This window comes from Monodon monoceros, unplaced genomic scaffold (genome assembly GCF_005190385.1).
Source record: "Monodon monoceros isolate NGI ecotype Baffin Bay Population unplaced genomic scaffold, NGI_Narwhal_1 Super_Scaffold_18, whole genome shotgun sequence".
Classification (NCBI taxonomy): Eukaryota; Metazoa; Chordata; class Mammalia; order Artiodactyla; family Monodontidae; genus Monodon; species Monodon monoceros.
This window is the reverse complement of record NW_021703774.1, coordinates 8,827,043-8,851,275: the sequence shown is the minus strand read 5'-3', so window position 1 is coordinate 8,851,275 and position 24,233 is coordinate 8,827,043. Positions and strand designations below refer to the sequence as shown.

General features: G+C 40.9%; 1 protein-coding gene and 1 long non-coding RNA gene across 4 annotated transcripts in view; one reads left to right on the top strand and one right to left on the bottom strand.

Moving 5' to 3' along the window:
- The window catches only part of LOC114899939, a 254,687-nt gene extending 234,135 nt beyond the window's left edge, over positions 1-20,552 (bottom strand). Inside the window, exons 1-5 of one of the 3 annotated variants that reach the window (XR_003794665.1) lie at positions 20,267-20,552; positions 12,385-12,665; positions 11,820-11,849; positions 9,277-9,451; positions 8,532-8,629 (exon numbers count right to left, since the gene is read on the bottom strand). This is a non-coding gene — a long non-coding RNA (uncharacterized LOC114899939). The remainder of the gene's footprint in view (positions 1-8,531; positions 8,630-9,276; positions 9,452-11,819; positions 11,850-12,384; positions 12,666-20,266) is intronic. The other 2 variants (XR_003794664.1, XR_003794663.1) reach the window with 2 other exon arrangements.
- A 162-nt stretch (positions 20,553-20,714) lies between these two features.
- RGS2 (regulator of G protein signaling 2) lies at positions 20,715-24,024 on the top strand. The gene is made up of 5 exons (XM_029231074.1): positions 20,715-20,852; positions 21,877-21,978; positions 22,076-22,137; positions 22,711-22,877; positions 23,157-24,024. The coding sequence occupies exons 1-5, from the start codon at positions 20,743-20,745 to the stop codon at positions 23,349-23,351; spliced, it is 636 nt and encodes a 211-aa protein (XP_029086907.1). The 5' UTR covers positions 20,715-20,742; the 3' UTR covers positions 23,352-24,024.
- Positions 24,025-24,233: the final 209 nt, after the last annotated feature.

Here is a 24,233-nt window from a genome sequence, read left to right as displayed (position 1 = left end):
CATTCTCAATGATTTCAATTGGTTAAATTAAACTTTGTTTGGGAATTCCCCGGCAGTCCAGTGATTAGGACTCTGCGCTTCCACTGCAGGGGGCAATGGTTCGATCCCTGGTTGGGGAACTAAGATCCCACAAGCTGTGTGGTGTGGCAAAAAAAAATTTTTTTTATAAAAATATTAAACTTTAATTTAAGATTTTGATGATCTTAAAAATATAAGATAATAATGTACAAGAGTGAAAAAAAAAATTGAACACTTAGCCAGAAATTCTATTTAGTCATATGCTGGGATGATTCAGCTACATAAAGTTAGTTAAATCAAACATATGACCAAAACCTAATGAATATTTTTATAAAATAACTATATATAAGATGTTAGTATATTTGAGCCATGTTTGGTCCTATTCAGGGGAATGGAATGTTTTTCTGGACATAACAGGAACTTTAATCCCACAGAAACTCTGGGAGACTGATGGTCTCCTCTCCCTGGCTATAGAGCAGGTCTCAGAAAGTCATGGATATTTTTCTGTTTTAAAGTCAGACATGGTATTCCAACAGCTTTTTACTATACCTTAGAACCAGATACAACTGCCTTCAGAGACATTTTTTCCTTCATCCTGAGTCTTCTCTTAATTCTCTTCTCTTCTCAAATGACCAGCCAGGAAAATCAGAAAAGTTTAATGTGCCCAGAGTCACAAAAACACCGTTCTGATAAGCACTGAGAGCAAGGGCATGTCTACCAACAGCTCTGATCTATTTCAGGAGCTCTCTACAAGAGGGTCCTAAGCTAAAGTTGGTTTTTTTGTTGTTTGTTTTTGTTTTTGCGGTACGCGGGCCTCTCACCGCTGTGGCCTCTCCTGTTGTGGAACACAGGCTCTGGACGCGCAGGCTCAGCGGCCATGGCTCACGGGCCCAACCGCTCCACAGCAGGTGGGATCTTCCCAGACCGGGTCACGAACCCGTGTCCCCTGCATCAGCAGGAGGACTCCCAACCACTGCGCCACCAGGGAAGCCCCTAAGGTAAATTTTTCAGCCAATAAATTTGGTTTAAATATGAAGTGGATAACAGGATAACATCAGTCCAACCTTCAGGACTTTTCCACTTCCAATAATTACCTACAACAAAACCGCAGGGTACTTACACTTATCACCAGTAACCAACCTTTCTGCAGAAACAACTCTTTCCTAAATACTTAAATAAAGAATAATAAAGGGCAACCGTCAGAAATGTAAAGACTCACAAAAATTTTGATCATTGTTCTTTGCCTACCACCCACAGAAAAACCCTTAAGCCTAAACTGTGGTTACAAGTTAAGTATATCATTAATTTTGAGCAGGAGAAACTATTAGCATATCATCAGCTATCAGTCACCCCAAGACTAAGTCTCTCCTGGCTGGAGTTGTCTTGTTTTGTTTTCGACTTATTTTTTTAAGTAAATGCTTAGGACCACATATTATTTTTCACAAAGAGAAAAGTACAAAAACTGTACTGACCTATGTGATTTATCATGGTTAACAAACCAATTTTAAAAACGAAAAAAAATTTCAACAAAACATATTGCTGATTTTGGTATTAGAATGATGGTGGCCTCATGAGTTCAGAAGTGTTCCTTCCTCTGCAATTTTCTGGAATAGTTTCAGAAGGATAGGGGTTAACTCTTCTCTAAATGTTTGGTAGAATTCACCTGTAAAGCCATCTGGTCTTGTATTTTTGTTTGTTGGGAGTTTTTAAATTACTGATTCAATTTCGGTAGTTAATTGGTCTGTTTGCATTTTCCATTTTTTCCTGGTTCAGTCCTGGGAGACAGTACCTTTCTAAGACTTTGTCCATTTCTTGTAGGTTGTCCATTTTACTGGTGCATAGTTGCTCATAGTAGTCTCTTATTATGCTTTATATCCTGTAACTTCTCCTTTTTCATTTCTGATTTTATTGATTTGGGCCCTCTCTCTTTTTTTCTTGATGAGCCTGGCTAAAGATTTATCAATTTTGTTTATCTTTTCAAAGAACCAGCTTTTAGTTTCATGGATCTTTTCAACTGTTTTTTTAGATACCACTGTTTGCGGACAACATGATACTATACACAGAAAATCCTAAGGAAGCTACCAGAAAACTACTAGAGTTCATCAATGAATTCAGTAAAGTTGCAGGATACAAAATTAATACACAGAAATCTGTCACATTTCCATACACTAACAACGAAACAGCAGAAAGAGAAATTATGGAAACAATCCCATTTACCAATGCATCAAAAAGAATAAAATACCTAGGAGTAAACCTACCTAAGGAGACAAAAGACCTGTATTCCAACAAAGTATAAGATGCTGATGAAAGAAATTGAAGACCACACAAACAGATGGAAAGATATACTGTGTTCTTGGATTGGAAGAATCAATACTGTTAAAATGACCATTCTACACAAGGCAATCTACAGATTCAATGCAATCCCTATCAAATTACCAATGGCATTTTTCACAGAACTAGAACAAAATTTTTTTAAATTTCTACAGAAACACAAAAGACCCCAAATAGCCAAAGCAATCTTGAGAAAGAAGAACAGAGCTGGAGGAATCAGGCTCCCTGACTTCAGACTATACTACAAAGCTACAGTAATCAAGGCAGTATGGTACTGGCACAAAACCAGACATATAGGTCAATGGAACAGGACAGAAAGCCCAGAAATAAACCCACACACTTACAGTCAATTAATCTATAACAAAGGAGGCAAGAACATACAATGGAGAAAAGACAGTCTCTTCAATAAGTGGTGCTGGGAAAACTAGACAGCTACATGTAAAAGAATGAAATTAGAACATTCTCTAACACATATACAAAAATAAACTCAAAATAGATTAAAGACCTAAATGTAAGACGAGATTACCATAAAACTCCTCAAGGAAAACATAGGCAGAACACTTTGACATATACTGCAGCAATGTTTTTTGGATCTGTCTCCTTGAGTAATGGAAATAAAAACAAAAATAAACAAATGGGGCCTAATTAAACTTAAAAGCTTTTGCACAGCAAAGGAAACCACAAACAAAATGAAAAGACAACCTACAGAATGGGAGAAAATATTTGCAAACAATTCAACGGACAAGGGATTAATTTCCCAAATATACAAACTGCTCATACAGCTCAATATCCAAAAAACAAACAACCCAATCAAAAAATGCGCAGAATATCTAAACAGACATTTCTCCAAAGAAGACAGACTGATGGCCAACAGGCACATGAAAAAAAAATGTTCAACATTGCTAATTACTAGAGAAATGCAAATCAAAGCTACAGTGAGGTATAACCTCACACAGGTCAGAACAACCAGCATCAAAATGTCTACAAATAATAAATGCTAGAGAGGGACTTCCCTAGCAGTCCAGTGGTTAAGACCCCATGCTTCCACTGCAGGGGGCATGGGTTTTATGCCTGGTCAGGGAACTAAGATCCTTCATGCCACACAGTGCAGCCAAAAAAAAGAAAAAAAAGGAAAAAAAAAAAAAGCTAGAGACGGTGTGGAGAAAAAGGAATCTTCCTACACTGTTGGTGGGAATGTAAACTGGTACAGCCACTACAGAGAATAGTACGGAGGTTCCTTAAAAAACTAAAAATAGAGCTACCATATGATCCAGCAATCCCACTCCTGGGCATATATGTGGAGAAAACTGTAACTCAAAAAGATACATGCACCCCAATGTTCTTAGCAGCACTATTTACAATAGCCAAAACATGGAAGCAACCTAAATGTCCATCAACAGATAAATGGATAAAGATGTGGTATTTACATACACACACACACACACACACACACACACACACACACACACACATATACACAATGGAATATTACTCAGCCATAAAAAAAGAATGAAATAATACCATCTGCAGCAACATGGATGGACCTAGACATGATCATACTAAGTAAGCCAGACAATGAAAGACAAGTATCATATAATATCACTTATGTATGGAATCTAAAAAAATCATACAAATGAACTTATTTATAAAAGAGAAACAGACTCACAGACACAGAAAACAAACTTGTGGTTACCAAAAGGGAAAGGGGTGGGGGGAGGGATAAATTAGGAGTTGGGGGTTAACATATAAACACTACTATATGCAAAATAGATAACCAACAAGGACCTACTGTATAGCACAGGGAACTATATTCAATATCTTGTAATAACCTATAAAGGAAACTAATCTGAAAAAGAATATATATATATACACACACACACAGGTAGAACTGAATCACTGCGCTGTACACCTGAAACTAACACAACATTGTAAATCAACTATACCTCAATACAAAAACGAAAAGAAACAAAACAAATATTGATGAAAAAAATCAGGTAAGGTTTTAAAAGCTGCCCTGGGTAAAAAGGGTAATTAGTCTGGGTAACTCCAATTTTGTTAATTCTTTTAGTAATTGTCAGATTATGGACACATGATTATTCCACTTAATTTGCCAAGTGATCTTCCCAGTGTGCATCTGCAATGTTTGAGTTTTCTATAATTTCTTCCTTTATAAAACAGAGATGATATTGTTCCTTCCTTATTCTCTGTTTTTATTTGGGGGAGTAGGAAAATCGCTGAACCAGGATTTAGGAAAGTCATTCTAGTACTGGAGTGTCACTTGCTAATACGTGACATCATACTAACCTCAGTATCCTCATCTTTAAAACATAATGTTATTTCCCTTTTCTACTTCATATAGTTAAAAATAATATATGATCCAGCAATCCCACTCCTGAGCATATATCTGGAGAAAACTATAACTCAAAAAGATACATGCACCCCAATGTTTATACATTTATAGTTACAAATAACCATGAAATGAGATAATGCACATGAAAATAATCTCGAATTGTAATACCCTATATAAAACTAAGATGCTATTAGCAGGACTTTACAGTGACAGCCAAAGACACTATTTGGGCCTGCGAATAGTCACAGCTCCATCATTTATAGATCTTAGATATGACCCTCAGTTTTTAAGGACTCCAAGTATTCATGTTTCCCTAACCCCATTAGCATATATCAGTCAAAAATCACTGACATTATGTTCCAGAAGCCTAATTCTTATTCCATGAAAGCCTGACAGACCTGAAAAGGATAAAAATCTGGCCTACGTTAATGCCTACACTCAATTATATAATAGTGCACATACCAAAGATTTCCAAAATGTATTTCAGAACAGCAACACTGGTTCTCAAGTAGCAAAATTAACACAGGCCTTGTCTATTTCCTCTTCTCTAATTGTTAACTGGCCACACTCTGACAGTCTTTTACCAATGACCTTCCTATTGACATCGACTTCATGACATTCTGCATCTTTTGCAAATTTTGCTATTAGGCTTTGCATTACATGTGCATTGTATGTTAGTGATTGTTAATTACCAAGACTACTATGAAGTAGGAAGAGGGTTTTGAGTGTAAAACGCATTGGTTTTCAACTCATTAGTGGATGTTTTCCTATTTTGATGGCCTTAGCATCCCTGTGCACTCAGTGTGGAAACTATAGTAATGAATACTCAGATAACAAGGACACCCTATTCCTACCTCAAAAGGTTGTTCTGAGAATAAAGGTGAAATTCTGCTTGGCACACAGTAAGCCTCAATAAATGTTGCTTACTGGTAGACAGAAGGCAGTAAGCAGAAGCCATGAGGCAGAAACAAGGAGGGACAAAAGTAGTAACCAATTATGGAATAGGAAGACATCTACAAAGGGAAGCAAGGAGAGGAGTGCTGAGTCACAAGCATGACAGACAAGTAGAATCACCCTTGGCTCCCAGAGCTGGGCCAGATTTTGAGCACTGCAGCCTTGCTCAGAGTTTCCTGGCTCTCCCTTCAGACTGCGTGTACACAGTGACAATACACTGCTATCACCTGGGGTAACCAACGATGCCTCAACCACGAAATAACCAAACACACCAACGGGATCTCTTTGTTAAATTTTAGTCAACCAGACTTGCCTCTGGGGGAGATACTGACAAAAGAAACATTCCTTTCACTGAATGAAAGAGCCCCTTTCTTTTCTGATTTAACTGAGTCTCTTAACTGTTCTCTTCCTTCACTTTCAACAGATCCCAAAGGATACTTTCTCCACCTTCATGGGAAACACACACACACACACACACACACACACACACACACACACAGTTTCTTGGTAATATATTAAGTGTGTACAGCACTCCACAATTTACAAAGCATTTTATTTCACATCCAGGAGAGTATAAAAATAACAAACTCTGGGAATGGAATATAGGGATTTTCATTTTTAATGAGATCCCTAGATGACTAGCCAATCCTTTTATTTCAGTTTTTTTCACTCACTAAATGAAAATCAAATTCCAGTTTTACCTTCCTAGGAATATCTGCCCGTCATCTGAAGTTGTGGGTGTGTAAACACTCTTGAATCACACACATATAAACAGTCTCTTGGTTTATTACATAAATTACTAAGAATAACATTCATGGGTTTTCTATTAATCAACTAATTCATTATTTCATTCAACAATTATATTGACCATGCAATTACCATGTGCCAAGCAATGTATTCAAGGCTGGATTTCACCAGCTCAACTTTCACGACCGACCTTTTACAAGCCATAATTACACAGCCAGGGTACCCATGAGGAGACCTACTGACGACAACCCAAACTGAGCTTCCCATAGAAACATCAATTCTACAGTGGAACAATTACAGGCTTGGGATTCAAACTCTGGCTCTGCCGGACTTGCTTGCTATTTAGTTGGGGCAGCTTCTTCAGGTCTCCAAGCATCTGTAAGATGGAGATAATAGCACCTACCTCACAGACGTGGAAGGATAAGAGAGAATGATAATAATATAGAGTGCCTGGTCAGTGTTTGGCACATATAATAGGTGTTCAATAAACAAAGCCTACTGCCTTTATTATGAAAGGGCCAGACTTTTTTCTAAGGAAGATTCTTGAAAACCCCATTCTCGTGTATTTTTTTTTCTTTTTTTTACAGCAGGTTCTTATTAGTCATCAATTTTATACACATCAGTGTATACATGTCAATCCCAATCACCCAATTCATCACACCACCATCCCCATCCCCCAGCCGCTTTCCCCCCTTGGTGTCCATACATTTGTTCTCTACAACTGTGTCTCTATTTCTGCCCTGCAAACCAGTTCATCTGTACCATTCTTCTAAGCTCCACATATATGCGTTAATATACGATATTTGTTTTTCTCTTTCTGGCTTACTTCATCTCATGTATTATTAACGTTCTCATTTTTCAAATGGAGAAAAATTAAGCTCAGGGAAGTTAAATCCTTCATTCATGTATCAAGTGTGGTCAGTCCTTATTGTGTCCAGACAAGGGCTGTTCTCTGCAGATACAGGGATGCAAAGGACAGAGTCTCTGGCCTCAAGCACCACTGTCTCACAGGGGAAACGCAGGAGAAGCGAACTGCCCCAGAAGAGGGAAGCACGGGGCCGGGGTAGCACACAAGTGAGCTCGCTCAGGATGCAGGGGGCCTCGAGGAGGCTCTCCAGAGGGGGTGTCCCAGCTGAGTCATGAGGGAAGTAAACGTGACAAAAGCAGATACCCACTAGCAGCCTGGCTTGAATGAAACCAAATCCTTGTCTCCAAGACCCGTGAGTGTCCCACTATTCCACAGCTCCTGTGATTAGATTCAATTAACAAGGATTTTCTTAGCGCTTGCTTTATGGAAATGTCTGTACTGGATGGCAACAAAGGTGAATCATCGTAGTTCTTATCTCACGGTAAGACAGACATACAGATAACAAACTCAACCAATACCAAATCTAAGTTTGACCTTCAAAAGCAGGTGCTGGACTTTCTGCTTGAGCTTTCACCTAGTTCTCAGACCCTTGGTGTGGATGCTAGTAATTCCTGCCCTGGGGAAGCAGGTCAACAACACTGCCCACCCTGTGAATTGTCCCAGGCAGCAAAGCCGGGCAGATATTATTCACCACCTCATCTGTGAATTATGATATAAATTCTTCAATTTCTGCAAAGGAGCTTCTTTTATCACTTGTAGGTACCACGAATTCTATATTTCACTGTGCACAGTGTTTCTGCTTCCTTGAAACTGTTCACAGTGGAAATATTTAAAATATTTTATTTAAGGTATCTGCATCTTTATAACTGAAATTTTTCTTTAGTTTTCTTTTGAGTGATTGGGGAGGGCTTCCCTGGCAGCGCAGTGGTTGAGAGTCCGCCTGCCGATGCAGGGGACACGGGTTCGTGCCCGGGTCCGGGAAGATCCCACATGCCGCGGAGCGGCTGGGCCCGTGAGCCATGGCCGCTGAGCCTGCACGTCCGGAGCCTGTGCTCCGCAACGGGAGAGGCCACAACAGTGAGAGGCCCGCATACCGCAAAAAAAAAAAAGAATTATTGGGGAAACTTCCTGTCATTCTGTGCTTTGGAGCGATACAGGAATTATCAGACCCTTAGCAGTTTTATTCAGCTCATCTGAAAAATCCATTGAACCCTGAAGTCACTACTCACTAACAGCAGTGCTCCCCATTCAGTACAGACTCACCTTCACACGCCTTCTCAACACTGCACTCAAATAACCACTGAGTGACAAACGTGGATGGGTTCATTTATCTTCAGTCTTTCTTCTACTGTATGTGGAATCTAAAAAATAAAACAAACGAATGAATATAACAAAACAGAAACAGACTCAGATACAGAGAACAAACTGGTTACCAACAGGGAGAGGGAAGAGGAATGGGGCAACACAAGTGAAGGGGATTAAGAGGTACAAACTACTAGGTATAAAATGAGTAAGATACAAGGATGTAATGTGCACCACAGGGAATATAGCCAATATTTCATAATAGCTTCATATAAGTATTATCTATAAAAATATTGAATCACTATGTTGTATACCTGAAACTAATGTAATAGTTGATTGTAAATCAACTATACTTCAAATTTAAAAGAAATTAAGACAAGTTACTTTCTGTGTATGGCTTTGACCACATTCCACAGCTTTTCATAGATGACTGTCCCATTTTAATAATTTCTAAATAGCCTTTGACTTTTATTTTTATTTCCTCCTTTGCTTACAAGCTCTTCATCTCATACACTCTCCATATAAAACAAAACCCAGGGAAACACAGCATGTGGATCACTGGTACACCTTCTAAAATAACATAATATCCCCCTCACCCATGACCCCTATAGCACACCCTTGTTCAAACCTGTTGCTCCAAAAAGGAAACTTTCTCAGGTTACATTGAGGACACTGTCCACTTACTTCTCAAGAGGAACCAACTTACCTGCTATTCAAGTCTGATAGGTTTTTGCTTCCATTTTGTCCTTTCTGTTTCACATATTCCCCAAGTTCCATATTTCTTATATGTCAGTGGTACATTTTCCTCTTTTCAGCAGTCCTACAAAGTTTCCTCTTTTCTTTTCTTCTCTCTCTTTTTAACTTCTTCCCATTTCAGTGGACTGTGGGAAAGAACAGGAGGTAATTGCACAGGCTCAAGACAAGAAGACCTCAAAGCAGAAATCCAGAAAATTTTTTGAACTCTTTTAAGTGCTACCCAATTGATCATACTCTTAATAAGGCTTTCTTATTTGTTTTCCTCTTCCTGAACCTAAGAAAATTATCTAAACTGATAATTGTACATATTATATATTATAATGTTATAATAAATTGAACATTACAATCCAAATAATGCAATACTGCTTATATGCGAACAGAAATTAAGAGTTTAAAAGCAGTGAAAGTATAAAGGAAATTATTTTCTATCATTACGAAAGTTTTAAAACCATTAGGAAATGTTCTGTTTTCTAAAATCTACAACGCGTTGGGCCTCAGTCCATTTGTCTGATGGAAGCAAAAAAGAGGCAACCTATTACATAATGGTCCAAACTGGAAATTCCTAAAAATAAGAAACAAGCTACTTTTATATTAGATCTAATTTACTATTAAATTGTCTAATTAAGACAAATACACACACACACACACACACACACACATATATACACATCTATATGGCTTCATTCAAATATATATGGTAAGAGACAGTGAAAGGAAAACAAATGATAATACCGTGTGACCTTTTTAATCCTGTGGGGTTTTTTTTTTTAACATTTTTATTAGAGGAAATGTGAGATTTTTCACACATTCATAATGTTTTAAATGAATAGCCTCTAAACCTGTAAACCTATTTACAATAGGTAAAAGTCAGATTTTTAAGAAAACCAACAAATAGATTATTTCATAAATTGCACACAGAAAAAATACCAACAGAAAGAATAGAAAACTTACAAACACTGCAAAGTTCAATGTTAGTATGGAAAGTTTATAAGGTTACAATAGGAATTTAATTACAGATATGGAGAACATATGAACCTCTGGCACAAGTCACACTGGTAACAGATGTCAAACGCCCTGGAAAAGTTACCATGCATGCATTCATTCACTCATTTACTCATTCATATGTCCACCCATCCATTTCATTCCCTCAGTAAATATTTACTGAGGATTCTCTATGTTCCAGGATATAATAATTTTTAAAAAGAGGAAGGAGAAGAAGAAGGAGGGGGAGGGAGAGAGAAGGGGGAGGAGAAAGAGAAATTGTCTAGTGATGAACAGTGACAAGAAACCAGGCAATTACAATTCACTGTGGTAAGTAAATTAACAGGTGCTATGACAGCACTTAAGAGGAGCACCTTATCCAGATATGTCAGTGGAGGGAAGAAAAGTGTGTAGGTGGTGTACACAAAGAAAGTTCACTTAAGCGATACCTGGAAGAGTATGAATCATACAGAAGAAAGTCAGATAAAGAGTGGAAAGAATGGAAAAAGGTCCAAGTAGAGGTAACAGCATGAGCAAATGGCTAAAGGAAAGAGGAAGCATAGCACGTGGAAGGAACTACAAAATATTCAGTAGGTAGGGGCATAGAGAGCAAGGTAGCAGTGACAGAAGATCACGTAATAAAGGATAGGCTTTCAGGGGCCAGATAGAAAGGATCTCGTAGGGCAATTTAAGGAATCTGGAACTTAAGGGTAATGACAAGCCATTAGCGGTTTTAATCAGAAAAGCAATAATGACCAGACAAGTGTTTTAGTAGAATCACGGTGCCTGAAAACAGATCATTCATTAGAGAGGATCAATTAGCAGGTGAGAGATCAATTATAAGTTTTGCCTGGATCCATAAGAGAGATGAAGAGAGAATCAGGAAAGTGGAAATGGAGTAAAGGGAAGTTTATAGTCTCAAGATACATTTAAGAAGTAAAATTAATAGGCAGGATAAACTTGATATGAAACTGGGCGAGGGAGAACTCAAAGATAAACTCAATTTGTCTTGGGTAACTGAGATAGAGAACAAAGGCAAAGAAACAGGTTTAGGTGCAAAGATGGGAAATGCTGTTTTCAACAAGTTCACTTGAACCGCCTATGAGTCATCTAGGTGAATCAAGCTAATGGACAATTAGCTAAAAAGGTCTGAGATGAGGAGAGAGACGAGCATAGACATTCATCAGCACACAGACCACAGCTGAGTTTATGGGAGTGACTGCATAGCGTGAATGTGCAGAGCGAAAACAGAAGACATCTAAGGAACTTCAGCATTTAAGGGACAAACAAGCAGATGCTGCAAAGAAGGTGGAAAGAAAACCCTCTTCCCAAACAGAGTCAATTTGATATCCCTATAAAAATTCCCTGGCTTGGATCTGGGAGACCCACAGAGAAAGTTCTCCTGACCAGCTTAAACTCAACGTCTTTGCTAAGCTTTCTAACATCTGATAGCCACCATCACCCACCCACTTCTCTACCCTCCTCCAAAACAACTGACACACACACTCTAACCTTTTTATCAAGTTCATAAGCTCTTCTCTCCTGAAAATAAAAAAAACAGTCTGCTAAGAAGGTCTGTTTATATATTATATGACAAACAAACATTAAGTATTTAATGTTTAGAAAAAAAAGGGAGACGCTCCACCTGGGTGGTAGTCTCACAAAGCAGAGACACCTCCCTCCAGAAGTCCCTCAGGTTTGCTACAGTCATCCACCAGCCCAAGGGATCATGATGTTCTCCAAGGGGCAGGATAGCCAAGGTCTCCCAAAGGTGGAAAAGAGAAGACAAAGAACAAATTGACAAGCTGACTGAAATTCTGTAGCTCTCAGCTGCAGCAGGCTGTTTCAGGACAAGAATTAAAGGCTTATCACCTTTTGGAAAGACAGCACGAAGAATGACTCAGAGCATAATTCCTTGTACCTTGACATAAATGTTGATTTATTCTTTCAAGAAAACTCTACAATATGTTAAAAAAAAAATTAGCACTCTTGGAAAAAGACTGTCTCAGTCCTGCCAAAGATGAACTTTTCACACCAGCTTGAGCCCCACCAGATTCAAAATATGGAGTTTACTCACATATTTCCTGCTCTTCAGAGAGAGAAAAATGAAGACCTGCAAATATGAAGAGGCTTCCCTGGAATCCTGCAGTTACTCAGCATTTGGTCCTGCTGAATCAGTGTCTTGGACACCCAAGCCGTCGTTATTCCCATTGGACAGTGTATGCTGTGAGGAGTTTCTCCTCACCTGGTCAGCGGAGTGCAGGACTTCGGGAATGCTCGTTCAGCCGTCTCTGGGTTGGTGTCCACTGCAGTAAGAGTTCATCTCTGCCAACTCACGTGTCCCAACTTCACAGTGACCTGTGAACCAAGCCATAGAAAGAGAAGAAATGGGTGACTAGATCAACTTCTACTCCATATCCCAATTCCGGAAAACCTACAGTCTCCCTCAGGATCATGTCTCCGAGAAGAGAAAAGGCCACCAAATGAAATGCCGACATCTCACAGTCAGGGTGAATTTTTAAAAATGCAAATTGGACAACTGCTCTCACAGCCAAAACACTGGCTGTTTTGTGCTCGGCCATTACCATGGGAAGGACAGACCAGGTTTTACCACAGATTACAAGACAGGGATGAGAAATTCAAGGGGCAGAGCCAGGCACTGAGCAATACCAGCCTGTATCCGCTGAGCTCAAGACACAGGAGAAATCCAGCCAAGACCTGCAGAGCCACCCAGCCTCGCCGAGCCTGACTGACCAATCTCTAGCCTACTCCAAGCCGTATAAGTGAGCCCAGCCGGGGCAGGTGAAATGCCCAGCCCAGCCAAAGCCAGTGAACTCCCAGCCAACCTGCAGGCTCATCGCCAAAAAGACTGAGCTGTTAAGTGAGCCAGACAAAGCTTAGATCTCCCACGGCCTAAGGGTCAACTTCTGGGAGGAAAAGCTGCATCCAACATCTAATACCTCCAGAGATGATCATTCTGAACAGAAGCACCCTGAAGGGCTTCTGTATCATCAAATGTTTCACCACCTGCAAGAGTTTGAAAACATCATGTTTTCTCTGGTCACAGTTGGACTGCACATTCTTAAGGAGTGAAAACTTTTTAAAATTCCAATTATTTATTTCTTATTTTTCAAAGGTGAAATTGGTGAAGTTGAAGCCTCTCTAGTGTCCTCCATAATCCGTCCCCCATCCTTTCCCACATATGCTCAAGGCCATCCTGACGTGGAGGGGCTCTGAGAGCAGGAAGTCTTCTGTGGCCTGTTTGGGCAACAGAAGACCTCCAGGGCCACAGAACGAAAAGGTAGTCAAGAGAAAAAAAAGCATTAGCCAATAATTTGTTGTACTTGTCCCCTCTACTTCCCCTGCATTGAGGTCTACCCTAGTTACCAGACACAGGACTGGTTCCGGGCACACGCTCGCAGGTGTTGTCTACACTCTGTGTGGCCAGCAGAGTCCTGGCAACGTGCATTGGCTCAGAATAGCCTACGGGGTCTGCTCATGGCCACGATGGCCAGTGCTGCCCTGGTTCTGGACACGCTGTAGCAGCCACTGTCCACCCTGCTAGAGAACATTAAACTAGACCTAGAGCCCGTGGATTACTGTGAGAGATGGTGTTATTTATAGTCAGTCAGATTTTTAATAATTAAAAGCCTACCTTACTCAAATAAAGACAGAGAACTAGCTACTGAAGTTCCTGCCCTTCTGGAGAAAAGACATCAAAATTTTGTCAAGTTTAACCTAATTCAAAAAGAATTTGGGGCTTCCCTGATGGCGCAGTGGTTGAGAGTCCGCCTGCCGATGCAGGGGACGCAGGTTCGTGCCCCGGTCCGGGAGGATCCCACATGCCACGAAGCGGCTGGGCCCGTGAGCCATGGCCGCTGAGCCTGCATGTCCAGAGCCTGTGCTCCGCAACGGGAGAGGCCACGACAGTGAGAGGCCCGCGTACCGCAAAAAAAAAAAAAAAAGGAATTTGAAGGACGTGAACCAACTTTAATGGAGGCCAGACTCAAGAACAAACTATCAGCAATAGAAAAACTGGAGGCCAATAATAAGGAGGTGGAATCTCCAACTCCTTGCTTAGGCTTAAAATACAGACCTTTACAAAAGAACTTAGCAAAAAGATATCTAAGCATTTAGAACAAGTTGACATTCAAGAAATATTCAGTCTTTGAAAAATTCATCGAAACCCATGCAATATAAGTAACTACAAGCAAAACAGCCTTTAAAGTGCACCAGAAAATCAAAGAACAACTTCAGACAGCACTAAAAAGATGCTTCAGATGACAATTCCCATCTTCGGGGAAGTATATAACTGCTTTCACAAGAAACTAAAGAACGGACAGGAAGAGTGAGCAAACTTATTAATCAGAAAAAAAAAAAAGGTTAAAAAAAAACCTAGGGGGCTTCCCTGGTGGCTCAGTAGTTAAGAATCCACCTGCCAATGCATGGGACACGGGTTCGAGCCCTGGTCCGGGAAGACCCCACATGCCGCGGAGCAACTAAGCCTGTGCGCCACAACTACTGAGCCTGCGCTCTAGAGCCCACGAGCCACAACTACTGAAGCCCGAGTGCCTAGAGCCCGTGCTCTGCAACAAGAGAAGCCACCGCAATAAGAAGCCCTCGCGCTGCAACGCAGAGTATCCCCCACTCCCTGCAACTAGAGAAAGCCCGCACACAGCAACGAAGACCCAACACAGCCAATAAATAAATAAATAAAACTGCATCTGGAACAAGTTCTAAATGATTAAGAAAGATTACTACTCAAGATGAGAGATCAGTCTGCAGTTCATGAAGAAGGCAACATGGATGCAGAACCTTGAAACTAGATATAAACAAACATATCAGAAAATGAAGACTTCTAATAAGATGAATTCAAAGCAGTTTTGATGAAACTGACTCATGTTGCTGGGTTAAACACGGCTGATCTAGGCTTGGCTAGGCCAGGTGACTATGCTCACCTTCACTAGGTTTATTTTAAAATTTATTTAAAAACTCTTGAAGAATGTGAAACCAAATGTACACTGCATTAATTGAAAGAGATAAAATAATTGAAGCACTGAAAGTCTTAAGTCTCCAAATAAGAAAGCTTCGCTATGATCAGAAAGGGGGACGGTAGGGGGGAGAGGGGAATGTACTTAGAGAGGAACAGGGAGAACCACCAGAGGCAACTTAACATCCTTCCTACACTGCACTGAGAAAAATAAATGAATTTTCACCAAATATCTAATGTAGAGAGAATTCACCCTGTGAAGATAGCGGAGAATTCTTTCAAAATATCAATAGATGGAAATGTCAGCATGTGAAGAGCTAGACATTTCCAAAACATTTTTCAGGAAGAACTTACAACATTTCCAAAAGTAACCTTACATCCCTGATGTTCCCAATGGAGCATCTGGAAGAGCAAAAAGGGAGCACCAGGGAACCCCATGGATGAACAGACACCCAGAAAGCAGTGGCAGCAGGCAGTAATGGCACAGAGTCCAGGGCCTAGAGCCTGGTGGAGAGCAGATGCCTCCTCCCAGGGACAGGACCACAGACAGAAGAGCCCTCCACTGGCCACCCCCATCCTTAAAACAGTGTGTCCTACGCTGAAGCAAGCCAGAACTTGCCCTGGTACTCCTCGGACTGGTAGATACTCAGGGCCTTCTGATTCAACCCTTCCACCTGAATGGAAGACCTGCCACCCTAAGAGTAGCAGCAAATAGTGGGTGCTAGGAAAGCAACAACAAAACGGGAAAAAGAGTCACCTGGAAGAAACTAGTCCCACTACAAAGTTCTGCTGAACACCGGGTCTGGGCACTATGAGCTATCATCAACCCAGACACTCATGCAGTCCCCGCGATGTTTTCTTTTCACTTCCTTGCAAAGGAAGGCTGCTATAATTACTTCCACCCTCAAGATATGAAGCCTAGGCACAAGAAGGCTAAGCAATTTGCCTGGGCTCACAACTAAAATAATGCCAGGAACTGGGAACTAAAGGCAAATATCCCAATTATGGACAAACCCTCCAACCATCCTGCTCTGCTAAGGATAATTTATGAAAATAAAGGCAAAAGTACTGTGTCTTTTGAAGCTGTGGACGTGAGCTCAGCATTGAGGACTTGAACATTTATAACGAGGCAGTTGGGTCAGGGCCTACTGGTATCTCCTTGAAAGCATTGTTCTTTTATCAGTTAATTCGGTTAAGATCTGGGAATTTTTGTTGGTTTAAAAAAATGTGTTTGGGAGAGAAAATCCACGAGGTTTTAGGTTCTTGCGAAGTAGTCCATGGATCAAAGACCTTTGAAAGCCAGTGTCTAAAATGAATTAATACTCCCTACCTAGGAACAGTTAGCAAGCTGGAAATACCAGTGCAAATGGATTCCTTGTTTACTAGATGAAAAGAAGCCTTTCTTCACACTTAAAAAAAAAAAAGATTTTCTGCAACTGATATCATATAGACCTTTGAAATCTTGTATATTATGATGCCAATATCCCAAGATTTCAAAACAGTAATCAATAGACACTTGACATTTTCATGATTTGACAAAATTCTGTGCACAGAAATTAAAATTCCAGGAGAACAAATGCCAGGAAAGAAACCCCTAGTTTTACTGCAGTTAATAAGGCAATATGCCATCTATGTAACTTATTTCATCAGAAAGTGTTTCTAATCGCCTACTCTCCCCTGAGATTCCATGTGGCCCAGTGTCACAGAAGAGAGCGGCAAGAGGCAGATACTGGAAATGGTCCCCCAAACCTAGACTTCATACTAAGTGTTCTTTAACTACAGGAACCTACTAGAGGTATTTCAATATACATTAGGATTTTTATTCGGGAAGAAAAAAAAAATTTGTAATCCTCCTGTTGTCAGTTTCCAAAGAGAATCCAGGTGCTTTACTTAGTAAGAGGGAATTATTAAATTTAAGTAGGCCCTGCCTGCATCTGAAGTATGACATAGTTCATACGATGGGTGAATTTAAGGCAGAACCATGGAAGTGCTCTTACTGAAATTACCAATACAAGGACTAGTAAAATCGTTAACTCCTCTATAATACATGTCAAGTATTTGGTTGAAACTCTGATTCATTCCTGACAAAAACACTTTCTCTCTTAACAACTCCTAGGTATGAAAATTACCTTCTAAGAAAGAGAGCAATTATGAATTTTAAATCTCAGACCATATTAGGAGTGAAGAGTAGAGTACGTAATCCTGTGGGGTCATAAATTCATTCATTGTGGGGTCATATGTTCCGTCTGTTAAAAGCATATTCCACCAATTAAAGTTAAATGAGAATAAGACCAAAAGAAAAAAAAGACAGACAAAATGAGAAGACAGGTGTCACACTTCCTCAAATACACTCAACAATATGGATACTAAAAGTTTTCATTATTTCCAATTACTCATCACACCGTTTGACACAGGGCACTTAATTTCCTAATTTTTTTTCCTTTTTTTAAACTTCTCACCAATTTAAGATTTCATGAGGTAAGCAACAGGTTTACAGCTTTTACAAATTTAGGAACTAAGATATCTTACTGACACAAAAAAGGAAAACTACTTCGCAAGTATGAAAGTTATTATGTATAAATATTTTCAGATAATAATAGTTCTTATTAATAAACAGCATACAGTGGGTGCGGAAGAGAGAAGTATGGCAGGGGACACTTTTGCTTTCGGTAATCTCCTTTTGGTGTTACTAAAAACTTGTATTTTTTGTTTGCCTTCTTCTGTAACTTAAATTTTTTTAGATACAAAAAGTTCAAGGACCACCCTGCAAGCTTCCACCACTAACGCGCTCAGCCGACAGCCTCTCCAGTAGAGAGCACGGTAGACTCAACATGGGAAATGTATGTGTAGTTCATCAAGCCACTCTCAACTGAGGTTTTGCTGTGCAGTATTTACATCCTACTGCATTGTTTCTTCCTCCAACGCAGAATGCAAAGCATGTGTCATCTTCACATTAAGCAATCCCATTTACCTAAAAGCCACTCCCAACAGCAGCAAAAAAGGGAAGTCAACACTGCAGTTTTCGCTTTAAATGTACGTCTGCCTGCCTTAACTTCAGTTGTCATTCGGAAATGGTTTGCAAAAAAAGCAAATAGTTATATTAAAAACTTACAAGAAACATCTGGAATAGTCTATATTTAAACCAGCTACCTACATGGATATACATATACATTCACGACATACATTCACTGTCGTGAATGTATTGAGATGATTAAACTTTTCTGGCTTGAAGATCTCTGAAAAAGTTCAAATCCTAAACAGTTTACTTATTTTCTTATTTGTTTTTTACCCAGAGAACATTTATAAAGTATCTGTTACGAGCTTGATACTCCACAAAGCTGTGACGTTATCTTGAATTTTACTAGTACTTACACATTTATAACCTAATAAACCCTGAATTAATCCTTTAATGATTTTTCTACCTTGAATAGCTATGCTTCCAGCTATTTCCTTCTTCCACGCACACGCAAATTTTAAAGAAAAAACAAACTTTTGTATAGTACTTTAAAATTTGCAAAGGCCTTTCACGAAAGATTCCCATAATATACAGTGAGGCTGGCAAGAAAAACACATTCATTACTCCTAATAGAGATGAGAAACTGGTGCTCAGGGAGGTGGGATGCGACTGCCCCAGCAGTTACTTAGCATTTACTGGTGAAGCTGAGACTCTAACTACGTATCCTGACACAAGCCCAGCTCTCTCTCCTTGCTGCCTCTGAGTCAGAACGCCTGTCTTTTCCACTATGAGTGAATTCTACCATCCAAGGTTCTAAGTGAAAAACATATTGAGGTTTAAATTAGCAAGAAAAAGCAAGTGTCTGCATATTACACATATTTAATAAATAAGTACTGAATCATCAGAAAGTGAAAATAGCTGTAGAAAATATGCAAAGTTCTTTCAGAGATGAAGTGCACACATAGGCTTGAGAAAAATTATATTCTTACATTTCACAAACATGCTTTCAAGTATTTATTACTCAAATCTAAATGATTTTCCTTTCCATAAGTGAGTACATGGCTGTCCTCTTTAGTAATAATTGCAGGTTTTACTCTCCAAGTCAAACTGGGAGCTCCAACTACTGGCAGCTCATCATAAGAATATGGTAAACTAGTCCCCATTTTCTTTTAACAGTTCTAATACAAAGCAGAGAGAATATTTGCAGTCTAATACCTTGCTGTTAATCTCGCTGTCTACTTAGACGCTTGAGGGAAAACCACTAGAATATTCCACCGTACGGTTCTAATCATGTTATCTGATATCATTTTGGAGTTGAGGTTATCTACCTGTCCTTACCAATCAAACCGTTTAACTCGTGCTACAGCAAGATGATTTTTGAAGACTTCACAGACTAAGCTTATTCAAGCAAGCTGTTAACTTCTCCCTCCCTCCACCGCCACCTCTCCTTTTTGCCAATTAAATGTTCTGGTAAATTCTAAGGCAACTAAGAATGACTCAGGAGGAAACCTTGCATCCTTGCACTCTTACACTGATTCGGGTGTATGACAGCTGCGAGGTCTTGGTGTTTCCCTCTATCTCATAGTAAGGAGGTCTGTGATTTCTTTCTGTTCTGGAAGGACAGGCAGCCAAGGACTCCTGAGGGACAGTCTGCAACCCCACGGACTGACCCAGCCACGTGCCTGCTGGTGATCAAAACTGCACACCCAGTGAAAGCACTTTCTCCTGTCCCTTCCCTAACGTTCATCCCCAAACATGCTACGAGACGCCCAGGCAGAACGCAAAGTCACTCACACCACCTGCCTCTTGACCGTCACCTTTCCTCCCATTCACGGTTTCCTTCCGCAAATTAAACGGAGTCGCAAAAAGGAACGGATGAGGGTCTCCCCAGGGCCTCAGTTTGCAGACCAAGAAAGGAGGCGTGGGGAGAGGGCGTGCGCTCCAAAAAGGGGGAAACACATCCTAATTCAAAATAAGGTAATTGCATTCGGGATCCCAGCAAGCAACCTTTACCTGCTGGGCAATCGCCGCTCGCTTTGGGGTCAGAGCGTGGGGGAGGGGAGGGGATGTTGAAAAGGACGGGGAGGGCGAGCGCCCCGGCCGGGCCTGCAGCCGACCTGGCTCCCTGCCTCCACGGCCCTGCGACCCCGCCCGGCCGCCACAACTCGACAGAGGTGTCTGGCGACCACTCGGCGGGAAACTTCTCAGCTCCCACACCGGCCCGAGCCGGTCGCCGCGTTTGGCCCGACTGCGCACGACGCCGGGGCCGCAGACGTCAGCAGCTCCCTCGCTTCCAGACCCTTCGCTGGCAGCCGTGACTGCGCAGACGGGCGCTGACCTCGCCCCCGTGCCCGGCTGCAGCTGGCCAATCGGCGTCCGCTGGAGGCGGGCGGGGCATCGTCAGGCCCCGCCCCCGCGCCTCCGCCTTCTATAAATACGGCGGCGCCCGCCCCGCCAGCCGGAGCAGTAGCCTCAGTCGGAAAACGATAATGCCTAGTGCTATGTTCCTGGCTGTCCAGCACGACTGCGGACCCATGGACAAGAGTGCAGGCACCGGCCCCAAGAGCGAGGAGAAACGGGAGAAGATGAAGCGAACCCTGTGAGTAAGGCTTTTTTCTCTCCCCCGCGCCACCCCTGCAGACCCAGCTGTCCTGGGCGGCTACAAACGCGGTACATTTGCGCTTGGAACTGGGTACCGTGCACCTCTGCAGGAAAAAAAAATGTGGAAAAGGTTAATTTGTTAAGTAAGGTTTAAACCTGTGTGGGTATTTATTTTGTGACGTGAGCGAAGGACTCTCGGGTAGAGTTTAGAAACTGCAGAAAATTCTTGATGCAGAGGCGGTGGTAGATGCTGGTTGGCTTTTTGTCCCCCTGCATCGAAAATGACTTCAGGGAATCCTGCGGCCGAAGCGCGTCCCTGGCATTCGTACGTTGCATTGTAAATTTTGATCAGCTTTACACGGCTGCTGCGATGTAGATATTTTTTGCTGATTCCTAATATATTCTTTTAAAATCTTTTCTTTTTTTTAATTGAACAGATCTCACCCACTCAGGACTGTGGAACAAATAATTGTTCTGCATCATCTTCTTAAAATGAGTGTTGTAGTTGGGGGAGGAGGACGGGCCATCTCACACACATACATTCATTATCCACAGCTTCTAGGGTGGTCCAGAGCCTCCAGCTCGAAGGGTAGAAGGGAAGTGAGCACAGGCTGGTTCAGGGCAGTTCCACTGTGGGTTTCATCAAGTGTGAAATGTCTCAGAATTGTAATTAACGTTGCAGAAAAACTGCTGCCTTCTGTGGGCCAGAAATAACATCTGCTTTTTGAACTATGCAGACTAGATCCATAAAAATACCCTATAATTGTAGGTAGTTCTACCCTTAGTTTTAAAACTAGTAATTATGTTCAGATGAGTGGATGAAACTAGTGTGTTTAGTATATAGGTGCTAGGTTTAAATGTTAAAGGTGTAAGACTGACAGGAAGAGTTGTTTTGTCTTATTTGGTTTGTCTGTAGCCACAGGGGGCAACTTTATTTGGTAAAAATGCCTTCAGCTGCATTGGTGATTTCAAGTGTTGCCACTAAGTGAATATCCTTTTTTTTTTCTTTTCTTTTTTTTAAGATTGAAAGATTGGAAGAGCCGTTTGAGCTACTTCTTGCAAAATTCCTCCTCTCCTGGGAAGCCCAAAACCAGCAAGAAAAGCAAACAGCAAACCTTCACCAAGTAAGTTCAAAATCTTGTACTTGCGAATGAACTCACTGCTGAGCTGAAAAGGGAACCTCTGACATGCGTGAGCTAATACGCAGAACTTCTCTTGCAGGCCTTCTCCCGAGGAAGCCCAGCTGTGGTCAGAAGCATTTGATGAGCTGCTAGCCAGTAAATGTAAGTTAACCTGTTGAATTTGATCCATTTCAAGTATCAGGAGACTAGAAACGTTGTGTCCACACAGCAAGAGCAGCTATCCCAAGGGGAATTTTACTTTACAATCCCCATGGCATGAGGCGTATTCTTCTCCTTTATTTCCCAGTGATTAACCAGGGAAATGCATGGCTTTTTCACTCAAGGTGGGAAAAAAATTAGCCCAAAACTGTAATGGCAGTTGCTTTTTGTTAAGGTTGAGTCAGGTTTTCCATTGCAAACAGTGCAAGAGACGTCATTCCCAGAGAACTTATGGCTCCCCTATAAATATTTGAATTAACAGCGAAGCTAAGTATTTATATATTTTTGTAGTAGTGTGCCAATTTAGGCGTTTTGCTGACTGGCATCTTAGTCTTTAAAGAGCTAAATTCTGAGGGTTACAGGTTGACTGAAATCTAGAAAATTGCTATCATTTAGAAATAATAAAATATGGGGCCGGGGAGTGGGAGTTCTAGGAAAAAACAGAAGGGATTATTTGGTCACTCAGTTCACTGTATGCATGCTTTCTTTCTCCACCCCCCCACCCCACCTCCCCAGATGGTCTTGCTGCATTCAGGGCTTTTTTAAAATCTGAATTCTGTGAAGAAAATATTGAATTCTGGCTGGCCTGTGAAGACTTCAAAAAAACCAAGTCACCCCAAAAGCTGTCCTCAAAAGCAAAGAAAATATATACTGATTTCATAGAAAAAGAAGCTCCAAAAGAGGTAAGGGGAGATAAAAATTTCCTCGTTTTAGCATATTTTAAACATTCTCAGCACCAAAGTGAAACGGAAAGAATTGAAGAGACCTCAAATTAAAAGGGGAGTGGGGTAAATGTTCTTCCCCTACTTCTACTTTCAGGGAGGTTAATTACATTTCTCCAGTGACTTGGCCGGTTAAGCTAATCACACATTATAGTTTTTTTGTTGTTGTTTTCAAATATTAAATAGATTAATCTCTTAACTCTGAATATGGAATAAACCACTTTTTATGTTTTATTTCAGATCAACATAGACTTTCAAACCAAAACTCTGATTGCCCAAAACATACAAGAGGCTACAAGTGGCTGCTTTACAACTGCCCAGAAAAGGGTGTACAGCTTGATGGAGAACAACTCTTATCCCCGTTTCTTGGAGTCAGAATTCTACCAGGACTTGTGTAAAAAGCCACAGATCACCACTGAGCCCCATGCTACCTGAGATGACAAAGGGAACCCAGAAACGAGGACATTTCATTTTTTTCCTAAGGGGAAAGGCTGTCACCTGCCAAAAAGACTGACCTTGAATTCAGCCTGGGTGTTCAGGAAACATCACTCAGAACTATTGATTCAGAGTTGGGTAGTGAATCAGGAAGCCAGTAGCCATCTAGGAGAAGCTGGTACTGGGACAGCTTCCGTAACTGAGGGAGCACAGGGAAAGCGTGGTCTAAACGTGGCGTGTCTCATGCTGGAAAAGCAGGAGCTTGAGACTGAAAGGTAACTATGTAACACTATTGGTCCAGAAGCATTTACAATCAATAGGTCTGGGGTTATGTGGCCTTAGTGAGCTGGCTGTACATTTTTCCCTAAATCAGTCCTTGTTACCACATAGTGGTTTAGCTGTAGTTTCTTTAGTACTAGGTAACACATGTTTACTATGTGCAAGGGTATTGAAGTTCCTATGACTACAGATCATCAGTACTGTTGTCTCACGTAACTCTAAAACTGAAACAGTCTGTCTGAATTGTCAATCGGTGTGTGTAATAGAATGAGTGCTGTTGTGTAGAAAACGACAACGTCCATTACGAGTGTCAAAACTGTCCTGATGGCAGCTAAACTTTGAAGTGGTCTTTGAATACTTTTAATAAATTTATTTTGATAAATAATGTTATTGAATATTTGGTCCAGATGTGGGTTGGGGTGGGTTTTTCTGGTAACTGAATATGGCAGATACAAGGTGAAATATCTCCTCTCTGGTGAAGAAGAGGTGTCAGTTGATGGGCCTGTTTAGTGAGGATTGACAATCCTCGGAACTGAGAAATTACAGCTGCAGGGAAGATCTACTCCCATCTCTAATGCTTTCGTAGGTCAAAGGAGGTCAGGT